The following is a 24,093-nucleotide window of genomic DNA, read 5'->3' as shown; positions in this document are numbered from 1 at the left end:
TTTTAAGAACACGATGCCCACATTCCCAAGGGTTGGGGTGGGTGGGTTTTGGTCATTCAGTGAGTTATGGATATTTGTCATTGTTGTGGTGGTTGATTACAAGTTGTTAGTGGGTAATGGTCAGGAAAAAAAGCCAAAAGAAAAGATTAGATTCAGCGTTCTTGTTTAAAAAAAAAAAAAAAGAAAAAAAAAATGGGACACTGATATGATAGATAAAAGGTAGATTATTGAATACTCTGAAAAAAAAAAAGGAGAATATAGATATGATAAGATAAAAAGGTAGATTATTGAATCTACTTTTTAAAAAGCAACTGCTAGCTTTAAATATTTTACATTGGATTGGACTTTTTGTATATTGTATCAAATTATGTATATTGATACAAAGGTTGAGATTAATTTTGTTAGACTATACTGATTATATATTTCTACTTTTGTTCAAGGTATTGTACCTATGAGCCTCATTTAACAATGTAACAAATTGCTAGTCCTTGAAAGTTATTATTAACCACTAATTAGGATATAAAAATGCAAGTTAGTAGTTAGTCATTACAATCGAACTTGTTAATCAGGTTATGTATGTTTTAAAGTCAAACAGATGTATTTTAGATAGACAGGTCATCTTCAAACACTTCAGAGATCTACAGAATATGGCATTTAAGATGTTTTAATAACATAGGATCTTTTTTTTTTTTATGACAATGAGACATTTCTGCTCCTGACAGCACCCAATTACTTCAGAGGAGTTAGGATGTTTGGCACTGAGAAACTCCTTATGGAGTTTACTTCCTTGTGGCAAAAGTTAGCCACTGAACAAGAAATACCCTTGCCTCAACTGCTGACAATATGCTGTCCAAAATAGAGAAGCAGGGCACAAAGAAAGACTGCCGAACCTTGCCAAGACTAGGTAGTTAAGGCTCTTTAGAAAATCCTGCTTCACAGAAAAGTCTGTCAGATATGCTTAGGCCTGTAGGCTGAAGATGGCGCCTAACATTGTAGAGGACCTTGGTGACTGTCCAGGCAGCCAGATGTTTCTATCATTTCTCACATTTTTTGGAAATCACTTGTTTGTACTTCCTGCTTACTCAGTAAATGTTATTTCCTTCTTGGGTATCTGATGGAGTTGAAGATAGATAGTTATAGTTATAGTTATAGTTTTCCTTGTTAACAAATTCAGAAAAGAAACTCACTAAAGGCTGGAGAGATGGCTCAGAGGTTAAGAGCATTGACTGCTCTTCCAGAGGTCCTGAGTTCATTTCCAGCACCTACATGGTGGCTCACAGCCATCTATAATGGATCTGGTGCCCTCTTCTGGCATGCAAGGATACATGGGCAGAATGTTATAATTAATAAATAAATCTTTTTTTTTTTTTAAAAAAAAGAAACTAGCCGGCGGTGGTGGCGCACGCCTTAATCCAGCACTCGGGAGGCAGAGCAGAAGATCTCTGTGAGTTCGAGGCCAGCCTGGGCTACCAAGTGAGTCCCAGGAAAGGCGCAAAGCTACACAGAGAAACCCTGTCTCGAAAACCAAAAAAAAAAAAAAAAAAAAAAAAAAAAAAAAAAAAAAAAAAAGGTATTAAAGTGTATAAGTTTGAAAGATGTCAAAAGATAGTTTTTAGTTGGTAATACAAGTTAGGATATAAAATGAATTAGGTACTGGCGGTTGGCACCCACCTTTAATCCTAGCACTTGGGAGCAGAGCCAGGAAATCCCTGTGAGTTTGAGTCCAGCCTGGTCTACAGAGCGAGATCCAGGCACCACCAAAACTACGGAGAAACCCTGTCTCAAAACAAAAACAAACAAACAAACAAACAAAAATGAATTAGGTACAACACTTTGAACTCACCAAAATAGGATAAATAATGGAGTAATTTCTCTGAATTTGTCAAATGTTAATGGAGGACATTGTTAATGTAATTCTGACTGTATATTATTATATTAGTTATTGTACTTATATATATAGTTTTTCCTATATTAATTATAACCTTCCTTATTGTTTTAGACAAAAAAGGGGAAATGTGGTGATATTGTAATCTAAAAAAATAAGCTTGCCTGAAGATCAGAGGACAGAGTTAAACAGAGTCCAGGCAGTGGTGGCACACACCTTTAATCCTATCACTCAGGAGGCAGAGCCATTTGGATCTTTGTGAGTTCAAGGCCACCCCTGGCTACATGAGATTTGATCCATCTAGGAGAGGAACAGCCAGGCAGTGACGGCACACACCTTTAACCCCAGTATTTGGGAAGCACACACGCCATTAATCCCAGCACAAGGAAAGCTTGAGATAGGAAGGATGGCTGGGTGGAGAAAGGCACATAAGGCCTGAGGAGACAGAACTGGAGGCCTTTCCGGCTGAGGACTCGGAGACATTCAGTCTCAGGATTCGTGGAAACAGGATTGGCTGGGAGTTGGTGAGGTGAGAAGTGGCTGTGGCTGTTCCTTTTTCTCTCTGATCTTTCAGCATTTCCCCTGATATCTGGCTCCAGCTTTTTATTAGAAGACCATTTAGGATTTGTGCAACAGTCATGGATCTCTATTTTGCTCAAGATGACCCTTTCTCAACCCCAGGAAGAAATCCTAACAAGACTGGTTCAGTTTTTGTGGTTCAGCCATATATGGCACATACCTGTAATCCCAGCATTACAAAGGCCAGGCAAGAGGACTGCTACTCTGAGTCAGCCTGGACTATAGAATGAGACCGTGTCTCAGGAAAACAAGCAAAGTCATGGGTAAGGTAAAATGAGGAGCATCTTTCTAGAGCAGATTTCTTACATGGAAGAGGAGGATTCATCAGAAGGTTTGAGCCAGGATTGTCTGTTCTTTGCAGCCCAAATATATCAACATCTCTTTTTTGATACTTCTTTCACTGTTGTCCTTTTTTTTTTCAGTCAGGGTCTCTCTTAGCAGTCCTGAAGCTCACTCTGTAAACCAGACTGTCCTCAAACTCACAGACATCCACCTGCCTCTGCCTCCCAAGTGCTGGATTACAGCATGTGCCACCACTGCCCGGCTCATACATTCTTCTTATAGCACTTGATACTGAAGCTTATTTCTAGTTTCCGTTTCTGTTTGAGGATGACTTGAGTGGGTTCTATTTACATCTCTAGTCTAAGCACCTGGCCGTATAAGACCTCTGAGTGTTCACATTGGAACTGTTAGTGAGTCTGCACCACAGAGGGACCAGAATCTTGGTCTTACAGAATTAACACATACAAAACAAGACTCTTGTTTTTCCTCACACTCTTATACATTAGAATAAATGGAAAGCCTACTTTCTCCTCCCTTTCCCACATCCACATCTAACCTGCTGCCCATTCTGCTGGGTCTGATTTGCCAGCTTATGTGTGCAAATGTGACCACTTCTTGCTGTATCTCCTGCTAGTACCTGTTCAGCCTTTAGTCATGTCTCATCTACATCACCTCAAGAGCTCTCTTCTGGGTTCATACATCCCAGTACCTGTCAAGTTCATTCTATGAGTCATTCTGATGAGTTATTTAAAGTTTTTTTTTAATTTATTTATTATTATGTATACAGTGTTCTGCCTGCATGTGTCCGTGCAGGCCAGAAGAGGGCACCAGATCTCATTACAGGTGGTTGTGAACCACCATGTGGTTGCTGGTTATTGAACTCATGACTTCTGGAAGAGCAGTCAGTGCTCTTAACCACTGAGCCCTCTCCAGCCCTTAAAGTTGGTTTTTTTTTTTTTTTTAATGTGTATGTGTTTTAACCTGTATGTATATTTATGCATCACGTGCATGTCTGATGTCTGAGAAACTGGAAGAGGGCATTGGCTCCTCTGGGACTGGAGTTACAAATGTTGTGGGCCACAGTGTGGATGCTGGGAATCAAACCAGGTCTTCTAGAAAGAAAATCAGTGCTCTTCACCACTGAGCCATCTCTCCAACCCCTAATTATTGAAACTTTTTTTTGTTTTTGTTTTTAAGACAAAAACACAGTTTCTCTGTGTATCCTTGACTGTTCTGGAATTCACACTGTAGACCAGGATATACAATGAGATCCTGTCTCAATAAAAAAATATGTGGAATGGGCATGAGAAGGATAGCTCAGTGGTGGAAATACATGTTTAGTGTGTATAGACACTTGATTTCATCTTCAGCTCTGTAAAAATTGTGTGTGTGTGTGTGTGTGTGTGTGTGTGTGGTTTGTTTGTTTGTTGGTTTGTTGTTTGTTTTTTGAAACAGGATTTCTCTGTATGTATTCCTGGCTGTCCTGGAATTTGCTCTGTAGACCAGGCTGGCCTTGAATTCACAGAGATCCACCTGCCTCTGCCTTCCAAGTGCTGGGATCAAAGGTGTGTGACACCCAGCTATAATATTTGTTTTGAGTCAGGATCTTTCTATGTAGACCAGGCTGACCTCAAATTCAGAGCTCTGCAGATCTCTGCCTCTGAAGTTTGAAATTAGTGTGTGCTCCACCATGCCCACCTTCTAATTGGTATATGTTTGTAGTATGTGGTATTGGTTCATAAGGACATTCTCTCTGTCTCTGTCTCTGTCTCTGTCTCTCCCTCTGTCTCTCCCTCCCTCTCCCTCCCTCCCCCCCTCCCTCCTCCCTTCCTTCCTTCCTTTTTTTTTTGAGCTGGGGTCTCACTATGTAACCCTGGTTGGCCTTGAACTCAGAGAGATTTTCCTGCCTCTGCCTCCCAAGTGGAGGAATGTTGGATTTAGGCTTGAGCCACCACCCCAAGCTCACATTTTCCTACAAATCTACAGAGTATTTGAGCACATTCCCTTTCCAGCCCTTGCCCTTCCCAGTCACCTTTGCTTTGTTTTACCTCCATGCTATCTAACTGTATTTATATATGTGTATAATTTAAGACCCACAGAGAGAAAACATTGCCTATTTGTCTTTCTGTGACTGACTTAAGTCATTTAATGGTTCTTTCCAATTATAACCATTTTCCTGAAAACAATATAACTTTGTTCTTTATAGCTAAAAAAAAAATTTCATTGCTCACAGAGGCCAGAAGATGGTGTCCCATGCCCTGGAATTGGATTTACAGGCTGTTGTGAGCTGCTGGGAATGAAACCCAGGTCCTGGGAGACCAGCCCATGTTCTTAACTCCTGAGTCATCTCTCCGACCCTCATCACATGCACATTTTTAAATAAAATTATTTTGTTATGAGTTTTTTTTCCAGCATGTATGTATGTGGACTACATGCATGCATGGTGGCCTTGGAGCTCAGAAGAAGTTGTCAATTCTCCTGGGACTCTAGTTACAGAGCCACCACGTGGGTGCTGGAAATCAAACCTGGTCTTTTAAAAGAGCAAGTGCTTTTCACTGGTGAGCCAACTCTCCAGCCTATAGCATATTTCCTTTATCCATTCCTTTGTTGATAGACACCTGGGTTGTTGATGCCATATGCACTGAGCTTCCATGCATAGTCCTGCAGTGAACATGGATGTGCAAATCTTTGATATGTTGCTTAGAGTCCTTTGTTGAAATGCCTAGGAGTGACATAGCTGGTCATATGTTAGATCTATTTTTATTTGCTTTTTAAGATTTATTTTTAATTTGTGTGTGTGTGTGTGTGTTGTGTGGTTGTGTGTGGTGTGTATGGTTTTTTTTTCAAGACAGGGTTTCTCTTGTAATAGTCCTGGCTGTCCTGGATGTGCTTTGTAGATCAGGCTGGCTTCAGATTTACAGTGGTTTCCTGCCTCTTACCTCCTAAGTGCTCAGATTAAAGGTGTGCACCACCACTGCCTGGCTGAGGGCATCAGATCTTATGGAGCTGAAGTTACAGGTAGTTATGAGCTGCCCAAAGTGGGTGCTGACTATTTATTTGTGAGACAGGGTATTACAAAATATTTGTTTAACTATGCAAAAGCGTGTTGCATTTCTTTAACTATGTAAAGATATATTGCTGTTTTACCTTGACTGCCTAAGGTCTAATAAAAAGCTGAATGGCCAATAAATAGTGAGGGAGGAGGTATAGTGGGACTTCCAGGCAGAGAGAGTAAGTAGGAGGAAATTAGGATTGGGGAAGAATGAAAAGAGACACCAGAGAGATGCCAGGGGCCAGACAGACACACAGGAAGCAGGAAAGTAGGACATACAGAATGAAAGGAAGGTAAGAGCCCTGAGGCAAAGCCTAGATTAATAGAAACCAGGTTAAATTAAGTTAAAAGAGCTAGTGGGATAAGCCTAAGCTAAGGCCTAGTATTCATAATTAGTAACAAGTCTTCATGTCTTTATTTGGGAGCTGGTTGGCAGGCCAAAGAGAATTCCAACTACAACAGGGTGTTGTAGAATATTATTTTAATCCAGGAAAGGCGCAAAGCTACACAGAGAAACCCTGTCTCGAAAAAAAACCAAAAAAAAAAAAATATTATTTTAACTAGCAAAGATGTGCTACGTTTGTTTATGCTGTCGAATATTACTTCAACTGTCTAAAGGTGTGTTACATTTTCTGCTGCCTTTGTTTTACATTATTTTTTAATTATGTAAAGATGTGTTACATTTGTTTATGCTGCACTGTTTTAACTATGTAAAGATGTGTTGCATTTGTTTCACCTTGCCTGCCTAAGGCACCTGATTGGTCTAATAAAGTGCTGAACGACCAATAGCTAAGCAGAGAAAGGATAGGCAGGGCTGGCAGGCAGAGAGAATAAATAGGAGAAATCTAGGCTCAAAAAAGCAAAGAAAAGAGACTGAGAGGAAGATGAAGAGAGGAGAGAAGGAGGAGACACCTGGGGCCAGAAGCCAGGCAGCCAGCCATAAAAGCAGCGGAAAGTAAGATATACAGAAAGAATGAAAGTGAAAGTCCCAAGGCAAAAGATAGATAATGAGAAACAGGTTGACTTTTGTGTTGTTGCTGTTTGTTTGTTTTTTGAGACATGGTTTCTCTGTGTAACAGTCTTGGCTGTCCTGTCCTGGAACTCACAAAGATCCACCTGCCTCTGCCTCCCAAGTGCTGGGGATTAGGCATGTGCCACCACTGCCCAGTAAAACAAGTTAATTTAAATTAAAAGAGCCAGTCAGAAATGAGCTTAAGCTAGGCCGAGCATTCATAACTAATAAGTCTCCATGTCATGATTTGGAGCTTGTTGGTGCACCAAAGAAAAAGCCTGGTACAATAGGGTCTGTTAGCCCTGGCTAACCTTTTATATGGATCAGGTTAGCCTCAAACTCATAGAGACCCACCTGCCTCTGCCTCCAAGTGGGATTAAAGCTGTGTGCATCATGCCTGTCTGACATTTATTTATTTATTTTTTAATTTTTTTTTAATTTATTTTACAATACCATTCATTTCTACATATCAGCCATAGCGTTCCCCTATTCTCCCCCTCCCACCCCCTCCCCTTACCCCCAGCCTATCCCAATTCCCACCTCCTCCAGGACAAGTCCTCCCCGAGGACTGCGATCAACCTGGTAGACTCAGTCCAGGGAGTCCAGTCCCTTCCCAGACTGAGCCAAGTGTCCCTGCATAAGCTCCAGGTTTCAAACAGCCAACTCATGCAATGAGCACAGGATTGGTCCCTGCCTAGTGCCTCCCAACTGTCAAGCCAATCAACTGTCTCACCTATTCAGAGGGCCTGATCCAGCTGGGGCCCCTCAGTCTTTGGTTCATAGTTCATGTGTTTCCATTCATTTGACTATTTTTTTTCAATAATTGAGTAAAACTGAAATTTATTATAAGCCACAGTCGTCCTAGGACCTCCATGCTATTATATATAGCCTCTATGGCTCTATGGGTTGTGGTCTGATTGTTCTTTATTTTATATCTAGAATCCACTATGAGTGAGTACATACCATAACTGTCTTCTGGTTTGGGTTACCTCACTCAGGATGATTTTTTTCTAATTCATCCATTTGCCTGCAAATTTCATGCTTTCATTTTTCTTCTGCTGAGTAGTACTCCATGTGTATAATGTACCACATTTTTTTCATCCATTCTTCGTTGATAGGCATCTAGTGTTTCAGGTTCTGGCTATTACAAATAGTGCTGCTATGAACATAATGAGCATGTATTTATGGTATGATCAGCATTCCTTGGTATAGCCCAGTGGGATGCTGGGTCTTGAGTAGTTCGATTCCTAATTTTCTGAGAAAACCGCCATACTGATTTCCACAGTGGTTGTACAAGTTTACATTCCCACAACAGTGAAGGAGTGTCCCTTTGCTCCACATCCTCATCCAACATTGGTTGTCATTGGTGTTTTTGATCTAGCCATTCTAACAGGTATAGTTGTATCTCAGAGTCGTTTGATTTGCATTTCTCGATGATTAAGGATGTTGAGCATTCTTAAATGTCTTTCAGCCATTTGTAGTTCTTGTTTGTGAATTCTCTGTTTAGCTCTTTAGCCCATTTTTTAATTGGACGTTCAGTACTTTGATGTCTAGTTCTTGAGTCTTTATATATTGGAGATCAATCCTCTGTCAGAGTAGGGTTGGTTGAAGATCTTTCCAATCTGTTGGCTGTCTTTTTGTCTTATTGACTGTCTTTTGCCCTGCAAAAGCTTCTCAGTTTCGAGAGTCCCATTATTAATTGTTGTGCTCAGGTCTGTGCTGTTGTGTTTTATTTAGGAAATGGTCTCTGGTGCCAATGCGTTCAAGAGTGCTTCCTATTTTCTTTTCTATTAAGTTTAGTGTAACTGGATTTATGTTTAGGTCTTTGATCCACTTGACTTGAGTCTGACATTTTTTATGAGTATTAGGTTTTGCCTGTATGTCTGTCTGTACTATGTGCGTGCCTCATTTCAGAGGCCAGAAAGGATGTTAGATCCCTGGAACTGGATACAGACAGTTTTAAGCAGTCATGTGAGTACTGGGAACTGAACTCAGCTCTTCTGGGAAGAGCAGAAAGTGCTCTTAACCACTGAGCAATCTCTCCAGCCTCATTATTCATTTGGAGAGAGGGTCTCACTATATAGTCCAAGTTGACCTAAAAGTCACTATGTAGCCCAGGCTGGCCTCAAACTTACCTTGATCTTTCTGTATTGGCCTCCAAGTGTTAGAATACAGGTGTGAGCCATCATACTTGGCTCAAATTTTATTACGCATTCCTGAGGCCTTCCCAAACAACAAAGGCCCAGGAATTGACATCTAAATACCTAGAGTTGGGCTGGCAGAGGGGTCTTCGCCTGAAAGGTGCCAACTGCCAAGCCTGACAACCTGAGTTCAATCCTCGGGCCACATGTGGAAGGAGAGAACGACTCCAGCAAGTCCTCTATGCCAATGGAGCCTGTGCTCACACACTCTAAACAAACGTAATTTTTAGAAAACAAATCTCAACCAGAGGTGGTGGTGCACGTCTGTAATGCACTCAAGAGGCAGAGACAGGTGGATCCTGTGAGTTCTACCGCTGTTTACAGAGCGAGTTCCTGGACAGCCAGGACTACACAGAAACCTTGTCTCAAAAAAACAAAACAAAAGTAAATCTCATGCACTTGCCTGTTTTTTTATTTAAAAATTTATTTTCAGGTCTGACATGGTGTGAACACCTTTATCTCAGCACTCAGTGGCAGAGGTAGGCAGATTTCTGTAAGGTCAAAGCTAGCCTGGTTTACATAGTTAGTTCTAGGTCAGACAGTACTACATAGTGAGACCCTGTCTCAAAAAGAAAACTCACAGCCAGGGCTGGAGAGATGGCTCAGAGGCTAAGAGCATTGGCTGCTATTCAGAGGTCTGAGTTCAATTCCCAGCAACCACATGGTGGCTCACAACCATCTGTAATGAGATCTGGCGCCCTCTTCTGTCCTGCAGGCAAACTGCAGATAGAACAGTGTATACATAATAAATAAATCTTAACACACACACACACACACACACACACACACACACCACACACACACACACAAAAAAAAAAAAACCCAAACAAAATAAAACAAAAAACACCACCAGCCATCTGCTTGCCTCTGTCTCTGCTGGGATGAGAGATGTGTGCCATCACACATGGCTGTTCATTTTTTCAATATTTATTTTATGTGTATATGTATGTGTGCCCATGTGTATGTACGTAGAACTGGAATTGCTGTAGAACTGGTCTTGAGCCACCTTGTGGTGCTTGGAATTGAACCCAAGTCCTCTGCAAGAAAAGCAACTACTCTATTTTTGAGCCATCTTTTCCCCTATTTATTTAGCTATTTGTTGTTGTTTGGTTTGTTTTGTCAAGACAAGTTTCTCTGTGTAGCTCTGGCTATCTGAACTCGCTCTGTAGACCAGTTGGCCTCAAACTCACAAGAGGTTGCCTCTGCCTCCTAAGTGCTGGACTAAAGGTGTGAGCCACCAAACCATCTAATTTAGTTAGTTTTTTAAAAAAAATGTGTTTATTTTATGTGCATTGGTGTTTTGCATGCACATCTGTGGTGAGGGTGCCAGATCACCTGGAACTGGAGTTACAACTGTGAGCTGTCAAACAGGTGCTAGGGGAGTGAACCTGGTGCTCTGAAAGAACACCAGCGCCCTTAACCACTGAGCCATCTCCCAGCCTCCTAATTTAGTTAGTTTTGAGATGGTCTTGCTATGGACCTCCCGTTGACCCAAATTTCTGTGTGATCAGCCGGCCTCTAACTCACAGAGACCTAACTGCCTCTGCCTCCAGAATGCAGGATTAAAGCTGTGTGCCACTGTGCCTGGCTTTACTTCTTGAAAACAGGTTTCACTATCTAGCCCTGGCTAGCCTCAAACTCACTTGTTTCTTTCTATACCCGCCTCCCCAGAGCCGGGTAACAGGCATGAGTCATCTTGCCTGGCTCGGTTATATTTTGTGTAATTTTGAGGGACATGGTCGTGCTACCGGAGCCACTGCCTTAGCACAAGGGCCCAGAAATGGACACCTTCCAGGGAGGTTGATTTGTAAAAGCCTCGCTCTCCTATGGCTGGACAAATCTGAGGAAGAATTGATATCCTATATTCTCTTATGGGAAGCAAATCAACTATCCACTCATGGTACCGCATGCTTACTGGCTCCCTTCCTGGTTTCTTCTAGTAGCATTTTTTTTTCTGGGGAGGGGGGTGTCTCCTTTGCCCCTCTTCCTCTTTCAACAAATCACACAGATCTTGTCTCGAATGTTCCTGGGAAACAGGACCCAGCTCTTCTTCTCCTTCTGTGACTACCTGTTAAACGTTTACGGTCCACAGAGGCCGGCCCAGTCTTCTTTCATGTCAATGTCTGATCACTAAACTACTTTGTGTAACTCCATCTCTAGTAGACAGCTCCATTTAGTTACAGAAGGACTCCTCCTGACTTTAGAGAGTAGCCACTTAACCACAGGTAACTATATTTTGTTTATGTTTCTGTTTTTTGTTTGTTTTTTGTTTTTTTTCAGGGTCTCACCAATGTAAAAACAGCAACAACAAAAACCTTCAGTTTATTGATCACACTAACTAAGCCTGTGACCAAGTGACTACAATATCAGACTATTTCAGTCATTTTGGAAATTTAATTGGTATTGGGAGTAACTTAAAGATCTAGTATGTTCCAGGCTCTGAGTTTGACCTCCCGGTACCCCCCACAAAAGGCTAGACAGTTTAACACACCATAACTAAACAACATCCAAACTGATCAATCGTTCTTGGCCCTTCTGTATTCTTGAACCATGTCTGTCCTGGATAATGGATAGGTAAGCTACAGTAGTGAGAGGATATGGGTGGCCGACCACAGGAAAGGGATCACTTCATTTGCTCTTCCTTTAAAGTGGTTAAGGGTTAGATAATGCTGTAATGAAGACCTCAACAAAGGTGTCTGTGAGATGATGCTATGGGTGATTTAAGACCGGCTAAGCCATGGGCTGGAGAGAAAGTTCAGCAGTTAAGAGCACTTGCTGCTCTGCAGAGGACCCAGGTTTGATTCCTGGAACCCACATGTTGGTTCAAATCCATGAGTAACTCCAGTTCCTGGGGATCTGATGTCCTTTTCTGGTCTCTGAGGGCACTGTATATGTATGCAGATAAACCACACATATACATAACAACAACTAAAAAAATTTTTTTTTAAAAAACAAAAGACTGATTTGCTTTAAAAAAAAAAACAACAAAAGCCATGTGGGTGTGGGAGGCAGAGGCAGGTGGATCTCTGTGAGTTCAAGGCAGGTCTGGTCGACAGAGCAAGTTCCAGCACAGCCAGGGTTATACAGAGAAACTCTGTCTTGAAACAAATGAAACAAACAAACAAACAAACAACAAAGAAGAAGGAGGTGGAGGAGAAGAGCCCCAAACTTGCTTTTTCTTTCTAAGATTTTTTTACTCCATGGGGTTGGGTGGCACCCTTAAACAAACTTTTTTTTTTAAAGTGCATTTGTGTTTGCTTGCAGTGTATCTGTGTGAGGGTGTCAGAGCCCCTAGAATTGGAGTTACAGTTGTGAGCTGCCATGTGGTGGTAGAATTGAACCTGGGTACTTCGGAAGAGCAACTAGTAGTACTCTTAGCCACTGAGCCATCTCTCTAGCTCCTATGACAAACATTTTTTATGTGCCACAAGTCATTTATCCATCTCCATTCTGGGTCACTGGCTCTGGTTCCAGGATGGCACTTGATTTAGCCAGCTATCTGACTCCGGAAATTTTAATTATTTTTTCAAGACGGGGTTTCTCTGTGTAGCCCTGACTGTCCGGAAACTCAATCTATAGACCAGGCTGGCCTCGAACTCAGTGATCCACCTGCTCCTGCTTCCCAAGTGCTGAGATTAAAGGCATGGTCACCACTGCCCTGCTTAATTTTTTTTTTTTTTTTTTTTTTTTTTTGGTTTTCGAGACAGGGTTTCTCTGTGTAGCTTTGCGCCTTTCCTGGAGCTCACTTGGTAGCCAGGCTGGCCCGAACTCGCAGCGATCCACCTGGCTCTGCTCCGAGTGCTGGGATTAAAGCGTGCGCCACCAACGCCCGGCTGGTTTTTTTTTTTTTTTTTTTTTTTTTTTTTTCGAGACAGGGTTCTCTGTGTAGCTTGCGCCTTTCCTGGGACTCACTTGGTAGCCAGCTGGCCTCGTAATTTTTTTAATTAATATTATTTATTTTAGTTATGTATGTGTTTTCCTGCCTGTGTAGGTCAGAAGAGGGCATTGGATCCCCTGGAACTGGAGTTACAGTCAGTTCTGAACCACCATGTGGGTGCTGGGAACTGAACCTGGGTTCTCTTCCCAGCCCCGTAATTTATTTAAATTTAAAATTTATTATTACTATTGTGTATATGATGTGGAGGGGAGGCACAAGCATGTGCGGCATGTTGGAGGTCAGAAGACAACTTTCCAGCGTTCTTTCTCTTTCCATGGTGGGTTCTGGGGACGGAACTCGGGTCATCAGGCTTGCATAGCAACTCACGCACTTTTTTACCTGAGTCATCTCACTAGCCGTTCTGGAAATTTTATTGGCGGTCTCAGAAATGAGATGCTCCTTCCACTGAGTTACTAATCTATTAGAACTTATTTGAATATGGGCAAAAAGCTATCTTGCCACCAAGAGACAAGAGCCCGTCTGTGGGTGAAGGCAAATGCACGAGACAAGTATAACCACAGATGGTGAGCTACAGATGCGCAGTATCTTCTGGCTCCGGTCAACAATCGCAATTTACTCTGGCCTTTTCAACTCCTTAAGCCGTAGTGAAGCTGGATCAATGTGAGCCTGAATTGCGAGAGGATATATTGTGCGCAAGGTTTCAACGCGTTTTGTGCCTTTGTTCTTCATCCCTGTACTTGCCTAGAAGCCTCTCTTCATCTTCGAGTTCTACATCCATGTACCTCCTGAGGTCCCCCAAGCATGTCCGAAACTGACCTCGCTATTGCTGCCCCATCTTTAGTTCCTAAGGTGGAACCCTCCAGGACCACCCGTCCCTTTCCTCGGAAAAGCCAAGGTCGTAAGTTCAGGCTCCACCCGCTCATTCGCTTCCCAAGGTCACCGATCCTTCTTCGCTCACCCAACTAACTCCCTGGGGCGGTGTCCGTGTCCCCTCCGTGCAGGGCCAGGCGCTCTAGGCTGCGGCCAGCTCTTCAAAGAGCTTTATCATCTCGCTGATTTCCCGTACGGGGCGGCTACTCTCTCCGCTCAGGTGCCTTCTCTATGGTTGACTCCTCGCCTTTGTCTCGACTTCGCTTCCGAGGACGCTCGTCTGGGACCCAACTCCTTCCCACAGTTGTCCGTGGTCCCTTTGAGGTACGACTGCAGAAGCCACGGGAGTGCAGTGAGACTCCCGTCCGCCTACTCCTGCCAGCTCGCGCGCGAGAACGATGGCGGAAGTGAGTACGAAGGTGCCCTCCCTCTTACTTTCTTCTCTATGGTCGCTTCCTTCCGCGTCGAGAAAACCCGTCCTGGCGCCTGCGCAGAAGCGCGTGCTGGAGCTCGTCGCGGAGGCGGGGGCACAGGGAGCGGGAGCTGCGGCCGCCGCAGCTGCCGCCGCCGCCGCCGGAGCTGAGCGCGGGGACCGAGATGCAGGTGGGACCGGAACCGGAACCCCCCTCCTTAAGTGCCTCTATCCTCTCTGGGACTCGATCCTGGCGTCCGAGGAGCCTGGGCGGGGGTGGGTGTGAGGGCTCGGGGCTGGAGGGGTGCTTGGTTCCGGAGAGGGCAGTAGATAGGGTTGGTGCCCCGGAGGCTCGGGCCTCGGGGCATGTGGAGGGTGTCCAGCGATTAGGATCGGGTCCGAGTGATTGGCCACCGGGGCCTGGAGGGTCCGAACCCGGAGCGCAGCCTGCACCCTCCACCACCCGCCCTTCTGGAATGTCAGAACTAAGCCAAGAGGCAGGTGCACCGGGAAATTGTGACTGAGCCTTCTTGGCAGAAGAGAAACTGAGTCACCAATCCAGGAACCGCAGGGTCAGCGGGCCTGAAGGGGGCTGGGTCGGCCAGTGGTGCTGAGGGCTGGGTGGGCCTGTGTGAGCCGAGGTAGCCTCTGGCTGGGGACCATGTCTGCTGTGCCTGCACCTCTTGGCCCGGTTCCCCTGTGCTCTGTGACTCCCGCATCTCCTGGCAGCTTCTCCATGGTTTGGAGTTGTCCCTGTGGTTGGGGCCATCGGAGGGTGTAGGGCTTAGGCTGAGGAGGAAGGGGAGGGGGGGGGGTCTCGGACTTTCAGCCAGGTTGTAAGTTTGATGAGGAGGCTGACATCACTGATAGTTTGGGGAGACTTTCCTGAGCTGTCCTGGGCATTCACCTTGCCTTATGTCCTAGGGCAGGACCACTCACCAAAGAGCTACTGGTTGTAAATTACGTGCCGAGCTCTGTCACTTTCTAATTGTGACTTAGAGTTGTGACACCATCAGAAGCTCTTCTCTCTGGTCTCTCTTAGAGCAAGAGCAGACAGGACCCATAATACTATTCTCCCCCGTGTAAATAGTGAAGATGGCAGTCACGTCTTGTGTGCTTACTTTGTGTCAAGCACAGACATGCACCTTGTCATTTTCATTTTTCCTGACAACTCTGGCAGGTAGAGATTATCAACTGTGTTTCACAGATACAAAAGCTGGGCTCGCACAGCTAACAGGTGGGCTGAGCTGGGGCTTGGGTCCAAGTCTCACAGGCTTTAGGGCATACTCCCCAGGGAGAGAAGTCTTGAGCCTAGCTCCTTGTGATGTCTTACTTATGTGGCCAGTAAAGACTTGCCCTGACCCAGCACACCATCTCTTTTTCTCTAGGACTGCTCCAGTCAGCCCTAGAAAAGGGGGCAACCCAGAGATTGGTCTTTGGCCAGTCTCCACACGGGGCTTAAGTGCAGGGTTGTAAAATCAGCTTCTAAAACAGCTAGCTGATCCTTCAGTCCATCATCCTCTCATTGGGCTTATGAAGCGAGGGCTCTAAACTCTGTAATCCCGTCACCCTCTTGGCCCCGAGACCAGAGCAATAGGGGCTGTGGTTGGGGCTGGTCCAGCCAGTCCCTGGAGACTAGAACTACGCAGTGGGAAACACAGTAGACTCTGAATTCTGGAATTTGTTTGAAGTCTCTGCTTCCTATCCGAAGAAGTTATTAAGTTTTCTAAGGAAAGGTAAAATGACCTATGGAACCCACTGGAATGGCATATGGAAAGAATATGGAAGGTGTGTGGTACTTAGGAAGGCTTTGCTTTGAGAAGGGACAGTGATGATCTGGAAGAGTCCTCTGTGGCGTAAGATGCTTCGAGGCCCTCTCTCTCCTGGATCCCACAGGGAGAGCAGCTGCAAAGGCAGCAGGGAAGATGCAGTGTGAACACTGGCCGGGCATCCCTATCCCTGCGGTCTATGTGGGGGGTGGGTCCTGAAGAGGGCAGAGCAGTTCAGTTCTCTTCCCCTGTTGCCCCCGAGGGATCTGGATGGGAGTCCCTAGCTTGGTCTGGGACATACCCCAAGCTCCCCTCTGCAGTGACTCAATATGTATGCCTCTTTCTTCCTCCCACAGCTGTTGCCGCTCACCCCGTGTCTTCTGGCCGCTTCCTCCTTAGCTGCCTCTCCTCACAGGCTCCCCCTGTCCTCCTCCTGGGGCCCATCATGAACGGTGCCCCTTCCCCAGAGGATGGGGCCTTCCCTTCTCCGCCACCACTGCCGCCACCCCCTCCCCCAAGTTGGCAAGAGTTCTGTGAGTCCCACGCGAGGGCTGCTGCCCTGGATCTCGCCCGCCGTTTCCGCCTCTACCTGGCCTCGCACCCACAGTATGCAGAGCCTGGGGCAGAAGCTGCCTTTTCGGGCCGTTTTGCCGAGCTGTTCCTGCAGCACTTCGAAGCTGAGGTGGCCCGGGCCTCCGGCTCACTCTCCCCGCCTGTCTTGGCCCCACTGAGCCCCGGTGTGGAGCTGGCATCACCACACGACTTGTCCCTTGAAAGCTGCAGGGTGGGTGGGCCCCTGGCCGTGTTGGGCCCATCTCGGTCTTCTGAGGATCTAGCTGGCCCCCTCCCTTCCTCAGTCTCTTCCTCCTCTACAACGTCCTCAAAGCCGAAGCTCAAGAAACGCTTTTCCCTCCGTTCAGTGGGTCGCTCAGTCAGAGGTTCTGTACGAGGCATCCTGCAGTGGCGGGGGGCCGTTGACTCTTCCTCCCCGGCCGGGCCTCTGGAGACCACACCAGGCCCTCCAGTTCTAGGTGGAAACAGCAACTCCAACTCCTCTGGTGGTGCCGGGACGGTCGGTAGGGGATTGGCTAGTGACGGCACATCCCCTGGGGAGAGATGGACTCACCGCTTTGAGAGGCTGAGACTGAGTCGTGGAGGGGGAGCCCTGAAGGACGGAGCAGGAATGGTGCAGAGAGAAGAGTTGCTCAGTTTCATGGGGGCCGAAGAGGCTGCCCCTGACCCGGCAGGAGTGGGTCGTGGGGGAGGGGCGGCCGGGCTGACCTCAGCGGGAGGAGGGCAGCCTCAGTGGCACAAGTGTCGTCTGCTGCTCCGAAGTGAAGGAGAAGGAGGAGGAGGAAGTCGCTTGGAGTTCTTCGTGCCACCCAAGGTGAGCCCGCGGGAGGGGGCCAGCTGGAAGTGACAGCGGCTGAAGAGGTAGTGCAGCCCTGTAAGATGGCCCTTGTGCGCAGTGTTGGTGTCTGGGTTCAGCGCTTGCTGTGGGCTTTCATTTGCCATTGATGATTCTGAGACCAAAGAGCTATTCCTATTTCATCTCACCTGGGAGGGAGGAGGGAGGGAGGACGGAGGACGGGAGGATGGAGGACAGCTGGTCCTGGCACACTAAAGGACTGATTGGTCCTCCCTTTCCCACCTAGGCATCCCGGCCCAGACTCAGCATCCCCTGTTCCACCATCACTGATGTCCGCACAGCACGGCCCTCGAGATGCCTGACAGGGAGAACACCTTTGTGGTTAAGGTAGGGGCTCCACGCTCTGGCCCCAGAGAGTGCCTGTGCTTGAGAGAATGTGCGTGATAGATTTAGGCAAGTGTCTTTGCAGCAGGATGAATATATGTCAGGACAGGCTTTGAGTCTGTCCCTGGGGCTGTTGGGCATGGCCTGTAGGCCTGCTGCTGCCCCCCGTCTTGGCTGAAGCCCAAACCTCTCGGCCCCGTAGGTGGAAGGCCTTCAGAGTATATTCTGGAGACAACTGATGCACTTCACGTGAAGGCCTGGGTATCTGACATCCAGGAGTGCCTAAGCCAGGTAAGAACTCGCCTCTGTTGTCGGGGGATCTGGAGGCGGGTAGGGAGCAGCCTTGTCTTTCTCCTGGGGATCCCCCCAGCACCACCGTTCTCCTGTCTTTGTAGACCCTGCCCTGCTATCAGTCCCCGTCCCATGACCCTCCCCTGGCCCCTGGGACCTCCTTCCTCACAAAGGATAACACAGACAGCCTGGAGTTGCCCTGCCTGAACCATTCAGAGAGTCTGCCCAGCCAGGACTTGCTGCTGGGACCCAGCGAGAGTAACGACCGCCTGTCGCAGGGTAAGGGAGAACCTTCCAGAGCTGCTGGGCCAGGTTCTTATCCCTGGCTGCTCTACCTACAATCTGCTGATTGCTTGTTTTTGTCTCTGAACATACCATGTGCTCTTAGGTCCCGGCTTCCTATTTAGAATCGTTACTGTCGCCACCCTGCATGGGCTCCACCAAACTCCTATGGAACCTTCCGCACTCAGCCTGTTACTTTTTCCGTATGCCTATAGAATGTCACTGTGTGTGGAAGTCATAGTTCTCTTCTGCAGCTTCCAGAGTCTGTGGACATCTTTGTTTTAGTCTTGTCATGCAGTTCGGCATATGTCAGTAGCCTTTGTGCTTTTTCTTTTGGTCTGACGTACCACTCATCTACTGAGAAAGATACATGTCTGTCTGGCCCACCTCTCCTTCAACCTCTGCTTCCACTTTGCCTTTTCTCCTGACCCTTGCTTCTGAGTATGAGCTTCACAGTGCCTGGTGTACAGGCTGCGTTCCATCCACAGAAGAGCTTTCCCAGACTGGATCTTTGTTAGAGCTAGCATAGACCTACATCACATTGCAAGTAGCCAAGACCACAGGAGGAAATGGATTTCCTGAGGATTCTGACAAAGATGGGCTTGTGCCAGTCTAGTTCCTGACGTGCCTGTTTTCTAAGCGGTGTGGTGATCTGTCTACTGGCCTAGGCCTGAGGTTTGACGGACATGCAGTCAGGCCCTCGTATATCACTAGCTGCATGCTAGGCGCTGAGGTGGATGGGGAACTCCTATGTTTCAGATGGCTCCTTGGTCTCCTTGGTTTGCTGTTGCTGAATTGGTAAGACATTATTCCCAATAAAAAAGCAGGTCTCCAAAATGGGGTGTCTGCTTAGTGTCTCTGAGCAGCCCAAGCAGGGAGCATCTTGGGAACTCAGAAGGAAGAGAACAGGGGAGATAGGATAGACAGAATGCTGCACAGAGGAGAGAGAAGAGCATGGCTTCAGGGAGCCCAGGGCCCTTGCTGACCCTGCCAGAGAGTACCAGGATGTATGGGTTAACGTGACTAACAGGAAGAACTCACAGTGTGGTCAAAGTAAAGAGCCAGTTGATCTGGCCTGAAGGGTTAATAGGAAAGTGGAAGATTTGTTTTTCCTTTGTCTCTGATGATTGAATCCAGGGCCTTGCTCTCTTGGTAGGCAAGCACTGAAGTATGTTCCAGCTCTTTATGTGCTTTAGGCTAACCTGCAAGCCTCTAGCCTTAGCCTTCTGAGTGCTCGGTACAGGAATATACCTCCTGACAAGAATTTCTGATGGCCTTCACATTGGTAGTTTTCCTTTCTAGTCTAAACAGAGGGCTCCTTTCTCTTTTTTTTTTTGTTTTTTGAGACAGGGTTTCTCTGTGTAGTCCTGGCTGTCCTGGAACTCACTTTGTAGACCAGGCTGGCCTCGAACTCACAGAGATCCACCTGGCTGTGCTCTCGAGTGCTGGGATTAAAGGTGTGTTGCCACTGCCGCTGGAGAGGCTCCTTTCTAATGTGGACACTTTTCACAGTTTCTGTCCCTCACGCCACCAACCATTGCAATAATCTTTCAGCTGTTGATTCAGAAAAGACATAGGGACATTTGGATTCTAGGACCTCCTCGAAATAACCATGGTCCTCAGCAGTGCAAGCAGTGTGAGTCAGAACCGTCGTAAAAGTCGATCAGGGTCAGTCCTCCAGAGGTGTGTGGGGGCTGGGCACACAAGTGGACAGCCAACGGGAGCTGGCAGGAGCCCAGGCGCCAGGAGAGGGACCTGTGGTGTTCTCAAAGTTGGGCCTCCTCCATTTTCTTTCAGGGGCGTATGGGGGCCTCTCTGACCGGCCGTCAGCATCCTTCTCCCCTAGCTCGGCCTCCATTGCCGCCTCCCACTTTGACTCAATGGAACTGCTTCCTCCAGAATTGCCCCTCGCATTCCTATTGAGGAGGGGCCCCAGCGGGACAGTTCATCCCCTCTCAACCCCCTACCCTCCCCTGGATACTCCAGAGGCAGCCACAGGTACTGGGTGCATGCGTGTCTGTCTTTGGTTTGTGGTCCTGTATTGGAGCCGGAGGGTCAAACCAGGAGGAGCCAGTGACCTGGCTGGGAGAAGCGTCTCAAGGGGAAAACAAGGCTGGGGGAAGCCTCTGATACCCTGCTTTCCCCTCTCTCTCCTTCCTCAAGGGTCCTTCCTGTTCCAGGGGGAGTCAGAGGAGGTGAGGGGGATCAGCCCCTCTCAGGATATCCTTGGTTCCACGGCATGCTCTCTCGACTCAAGGCTGCCCAGTTAGTGCTAGAAGGAGGCACTGGCTCCCACGGTGTCTTCCTGGTACGTCAGAGTGAGACAAGACGTGGTGAATATGTCCTCACTTTCAACTTCCAGGGCAAGGCCAAGGTGAGTGGTCCTGGAGAACTCTATTGGGCAGTGTTGGGTGGGTCTGGAAACTCATTGCCCAGGGGGAGGGATTGATAACTGGCAGGGACCCGAGCTTTCTACCTTACTTGCTCATCCTGCCCTCAGCACCTGCGGTTGTCACTGAATGAGGAGGCCAGTGCCGGGTCCAGCATCTGTGGTTCCAGTCCATTTTCGATATGCTTGAGCACTTCCGGGTGCACCCCATCCCTCTGGAGTCCGGAGGCTCCAGTGACGTTGTCCTTGTCCAGCTATGTGCCCTCCCAGCGGCAGCAGGGTGAGCAGAGCAGGTCTGCAGGGGAGGAGGTGCCCGTGCACCCGAGAAGTGAGGTGTGTGTGCCAGGAAGACGGGGTGGGGGGTTGGAGGAGAGGTCCTGTTAGTGGGGAACAGGGCAGTCAAGGTACCTGGGCAGGGGCCTGAAAGGGACTGCAGAAGGCTGACAGGATGCAGGCAGGCAGAGGCTCCTCCTGGGGCCTGGGGTAGTGGAGAGTTGGGTGGTGCATTCCCATTCCATCCGATCCTCCGCTCCATCATTGTCTGTCTCCTGGACCCATCCTCCTTGGCCTCGTCTTTGACCGTTTGGGGGTTCGTGGTCCGACCCCCTCCTTCCTCCCTTGATGTCTGATGTCCCTGTCTGATCTCTCACTTTCCCCGCCCCACCATCCCATCTGTCCCCGCGTTGCCCCTCCCCCCAGGCCGGGAGCAGGCTGGGAGCCATGCAGGGGTGTGTTGAGGGCGACCGATGCTACCCGATGCCTCCTCCACCCTCCTGCCCTTCGGAGCGAGTGACTGTGTGTAAGTGTGGTCCTCTCACCACCGCCCATGATCCATCTGCCATGGAGGGGGTTACTCAGGAGACGGGATATGGGGGAGATAGCACACGGCTCCTTGGGGAGGCTAAGCAAAGGGGAGGCCAGCACAAGAACGCACTTCCTTCCACAATCAACGTGTCTTTTTACCATTCCTGTCCAGAACGGAACACCTCCGTGACCCAACCCAGCCCCCTGAACCCCCTCCATGGACAGATACCCCACATCCTGGGGCAGAAGAGGCGTCGGGGGCGCCAGAAAGTGGCGGCCACCACAGCCGCAGCAGCCAAAGAGAGGCAAGAGAAAGAGAAAGCGGGCAGTGGAGGGATCCAGGAAGAGCTGGTCCCCGTGGCTGAGCTGGTCCCCATGGTTGAATTGGAAGAAGGCCATAGCACCAGGCACTGAGGCTCAGGGTGGTGCTGGCACTGGTGGGGACTTGGGGGTGTCCCTAATGGTGCAGCTCCAGCAGCTACCACTAGGGGGCAACGGAGAAGAAGGGGGCCACCCCGAGCCATTAATAACCAGTACTCCTTTGTGTGAGATACCTGCCCACCCTCCATTTTCCTGCTCCCGGCCTTCAGTTATGAGACTGGGCTGGGTAGGGACACTGAGGAAAGTGGGAGTCCCCTCCCCACATGCTTCCTGACCCTTGTCAGCCAAGGGCATGTATGTTGGTACAAGTAGAGGTTCAAGAGCCCTGTTAAGTCCCCAGTTACTACACTACAGGTGCCCTTGCCTCGAGGCCAAGGACTTGGGCTCCATTACCTCCCTGAGGGGCTCTTATGGTCAGTCCCATCCTTGGGGCTGCTTCCCCACTAATAACCCCCAACCCAAGCAAGGGTGAGGGGAAGGGCTGTCAGTTATAGTAAGGTTGTTGTTGTTGTTTTAAACAAAATGGAAAAGCATAAATAAATAAATGGTTTATCTTAGTTCCATCACGATGGCTGTGGCTAGTGTTTGGAGTGGGCCTGGGACAGGCAGATAAGTCTGTCTCGGGTGGCTAAACCTGTGTTCTGAGCTCAGAGACCAAAGAGCTGGCCTGGATCCAGTCCTTTCCATCCTCTAGTCCAGGGCCTTCGGAAGCCACCTCTCCTCTGAGTCCACTGGGTTGCTGAGTATTGAAATGCAGAACTCAACCGTGCTTCTTGGGGGTTCCAGCATGTTTGGTTTTTCAGGGTGAGGGTTTCTTTGAGGGCTGTCTTATGTAAGCAGAACTTGTGACCCTCCCGCCTCAGCCGCCTGTGTGCTGAAGGGATTATACTGCCACACCCTGCCAGCTTGCTCTTTTAATGGGACAAGACACTGAATGATGGGAGTCCCGATCTCCAAAGGCCTTTGCGTTGCTGAGCTTTCTGAATGAGCTTCTTACCCTAGGAAGAGAGTGGGCAGGAGATGCTGGGGTCAGAGTTGGAGGAGACTTACTGTAGCAGTCCAGGTCTGACTGCAGAGGGCCCAAGGCCAGGCTGATGGTCCCTTGTCAGACCAGGCTGGACGCGGGTGACAGTAACTGCCCTCCGAGTCCTGCTGCTGCCTCTCGTTTGCTATGTGGAGCTGGGGCAAGGCAAGCGACTCTGAAATGTGAAATTCCATCTTAGTCGGTGCTGCTGACATGATTTGGCTAAATGTTTCTCTCTGTCCGAGTTTATACACGTGTCTCAAGGCTTCCCTTGAAAGTCACAAGTTCCAAGCCGGGCAGTGGTGGCGCACACCTTTAAACCTAGCACTTGGGAGACAGGCAGGTGGATCTCTGAGTTCGAGGCAGCCTGGTCTACAGAGTGAGTTCTGGGACAGCCAGGACTACACAGAGAAACCCTGTCTCAAAAAACCAAAAAAGAAAAGAAAAAGAACCAAAGTCACAAGTTCCAGTTGTCTGGGTCCAGCTTCTAACAATTGCCCATCCTACCAACTCACTTTCCTGAGGTCTCGACTGTTGGCATGGGTTTACAACCCCCACCCCCATGCCCACCAAACTCCTGTCTTTGAATACAGACCCTACCCTGAACACATCTTTCAGCACTGCATCTGTGATCTCCAGCAGGGGTGCCCTTGGCTCCCAGTTTAGAGGTGAGGGCCGGGGTGCTAGAAGGCAAGCAGGATCTGTAGACTGTTGCCCTCCCATCACCTTACCACTGTCTTACCCCCTCCCCTGGAAAGTGGAGTGGCCGATCTTCTGTCCCTCAGCTCTGCCCACTCCAAGAGGCCTGCCACACTCATGACCTTGCTATTCTGAGCCGTGTTGGTTCTGTGGGAGATGGACAGCGACAGCTGAGCTCATAGCCTCTCTAGGGTGGGGGTTGTGGGGGAAGCCTGCTGCTCTTGTTTTACCTGATCCCTGGGGCTCCCCAAATCTTGGCCTTGAATAGGGATTGGATTGGCCCTGTTGTGGAGGTTGGGTGGAGGGCAGCTTAGACCTGGGTGCTGTGTTTTCCAAGTGAGATGGTTAGACAGCCAATGGCCGGTGAGGGCTGTAACACTCCGAGTGGGAAGACCTGATCACTCCTAATCTCATGGCAACTGGTGCTCAAAGGCTGCCCTCCCCATGCCTCGCCACCTTCAGGACTTGCCATCCTGGGGTGGGCAGAAAGACACCCCCAGATTACCATTG

The 24,093-nt window shown here is 48.2% G+C and overlaps 1 protein-coding gene across 1 annotated transcript; it reads left to right on the top strand.

Moving 5' to 3' along the window:
• The first annotated feature begins 15,353 nt into the window (after window positions 1-15,353).
• LOC114700308 (SH2B adapter protein 1-like) lies at window positions 15,354-21,893 on the top strand. Its single transcript, XM_037201939.1, is given in 14 exon segments — window positions 15,354-15,979; window positions 16,317-17,347; window positions 17,616-17,667; window positions 17,670-17,723; window positions 17,922-18,005; window positions 18,108-18,140; window positions 18,143-18,283; window positions 20,084-20,284; window positions 20,450-20,473; window positions 20,476-20,660; window positions 20,787-20,808; window positions 20,811-20,926; window positions 20,928-21,008; window positions 21,375-21,893. Coding segments are annotated over 14 exon segments (2,583 nt in total). The 5' UTR covers window positions 15,354-15,939.
• The last annotated feature ends 2,200 nt before the right edge of the window (window positions 21,894-24,093 follow it).

The sequence above is a fragment of the Peromyscus leucopus genome, unplaced genomic scaffold, assembly GCF_004664715.2.
Source record: "Peromyscus leucopus breed LL Stock unplaced genomic scaffold, UCI_PerLeu_2.1 scaffold_473, whole genome shotgun sequence".
NCBI lineage: Eukaryota > Metazoa > Chordata > Mammalia > Rodentia > Cricetidae > Peromyscus > Peromyscus leucopus.
Note: the sequence above shows the minus strand (reverse complement) of the source record. Positions and strands in the feature narration are given on the sequence as shown.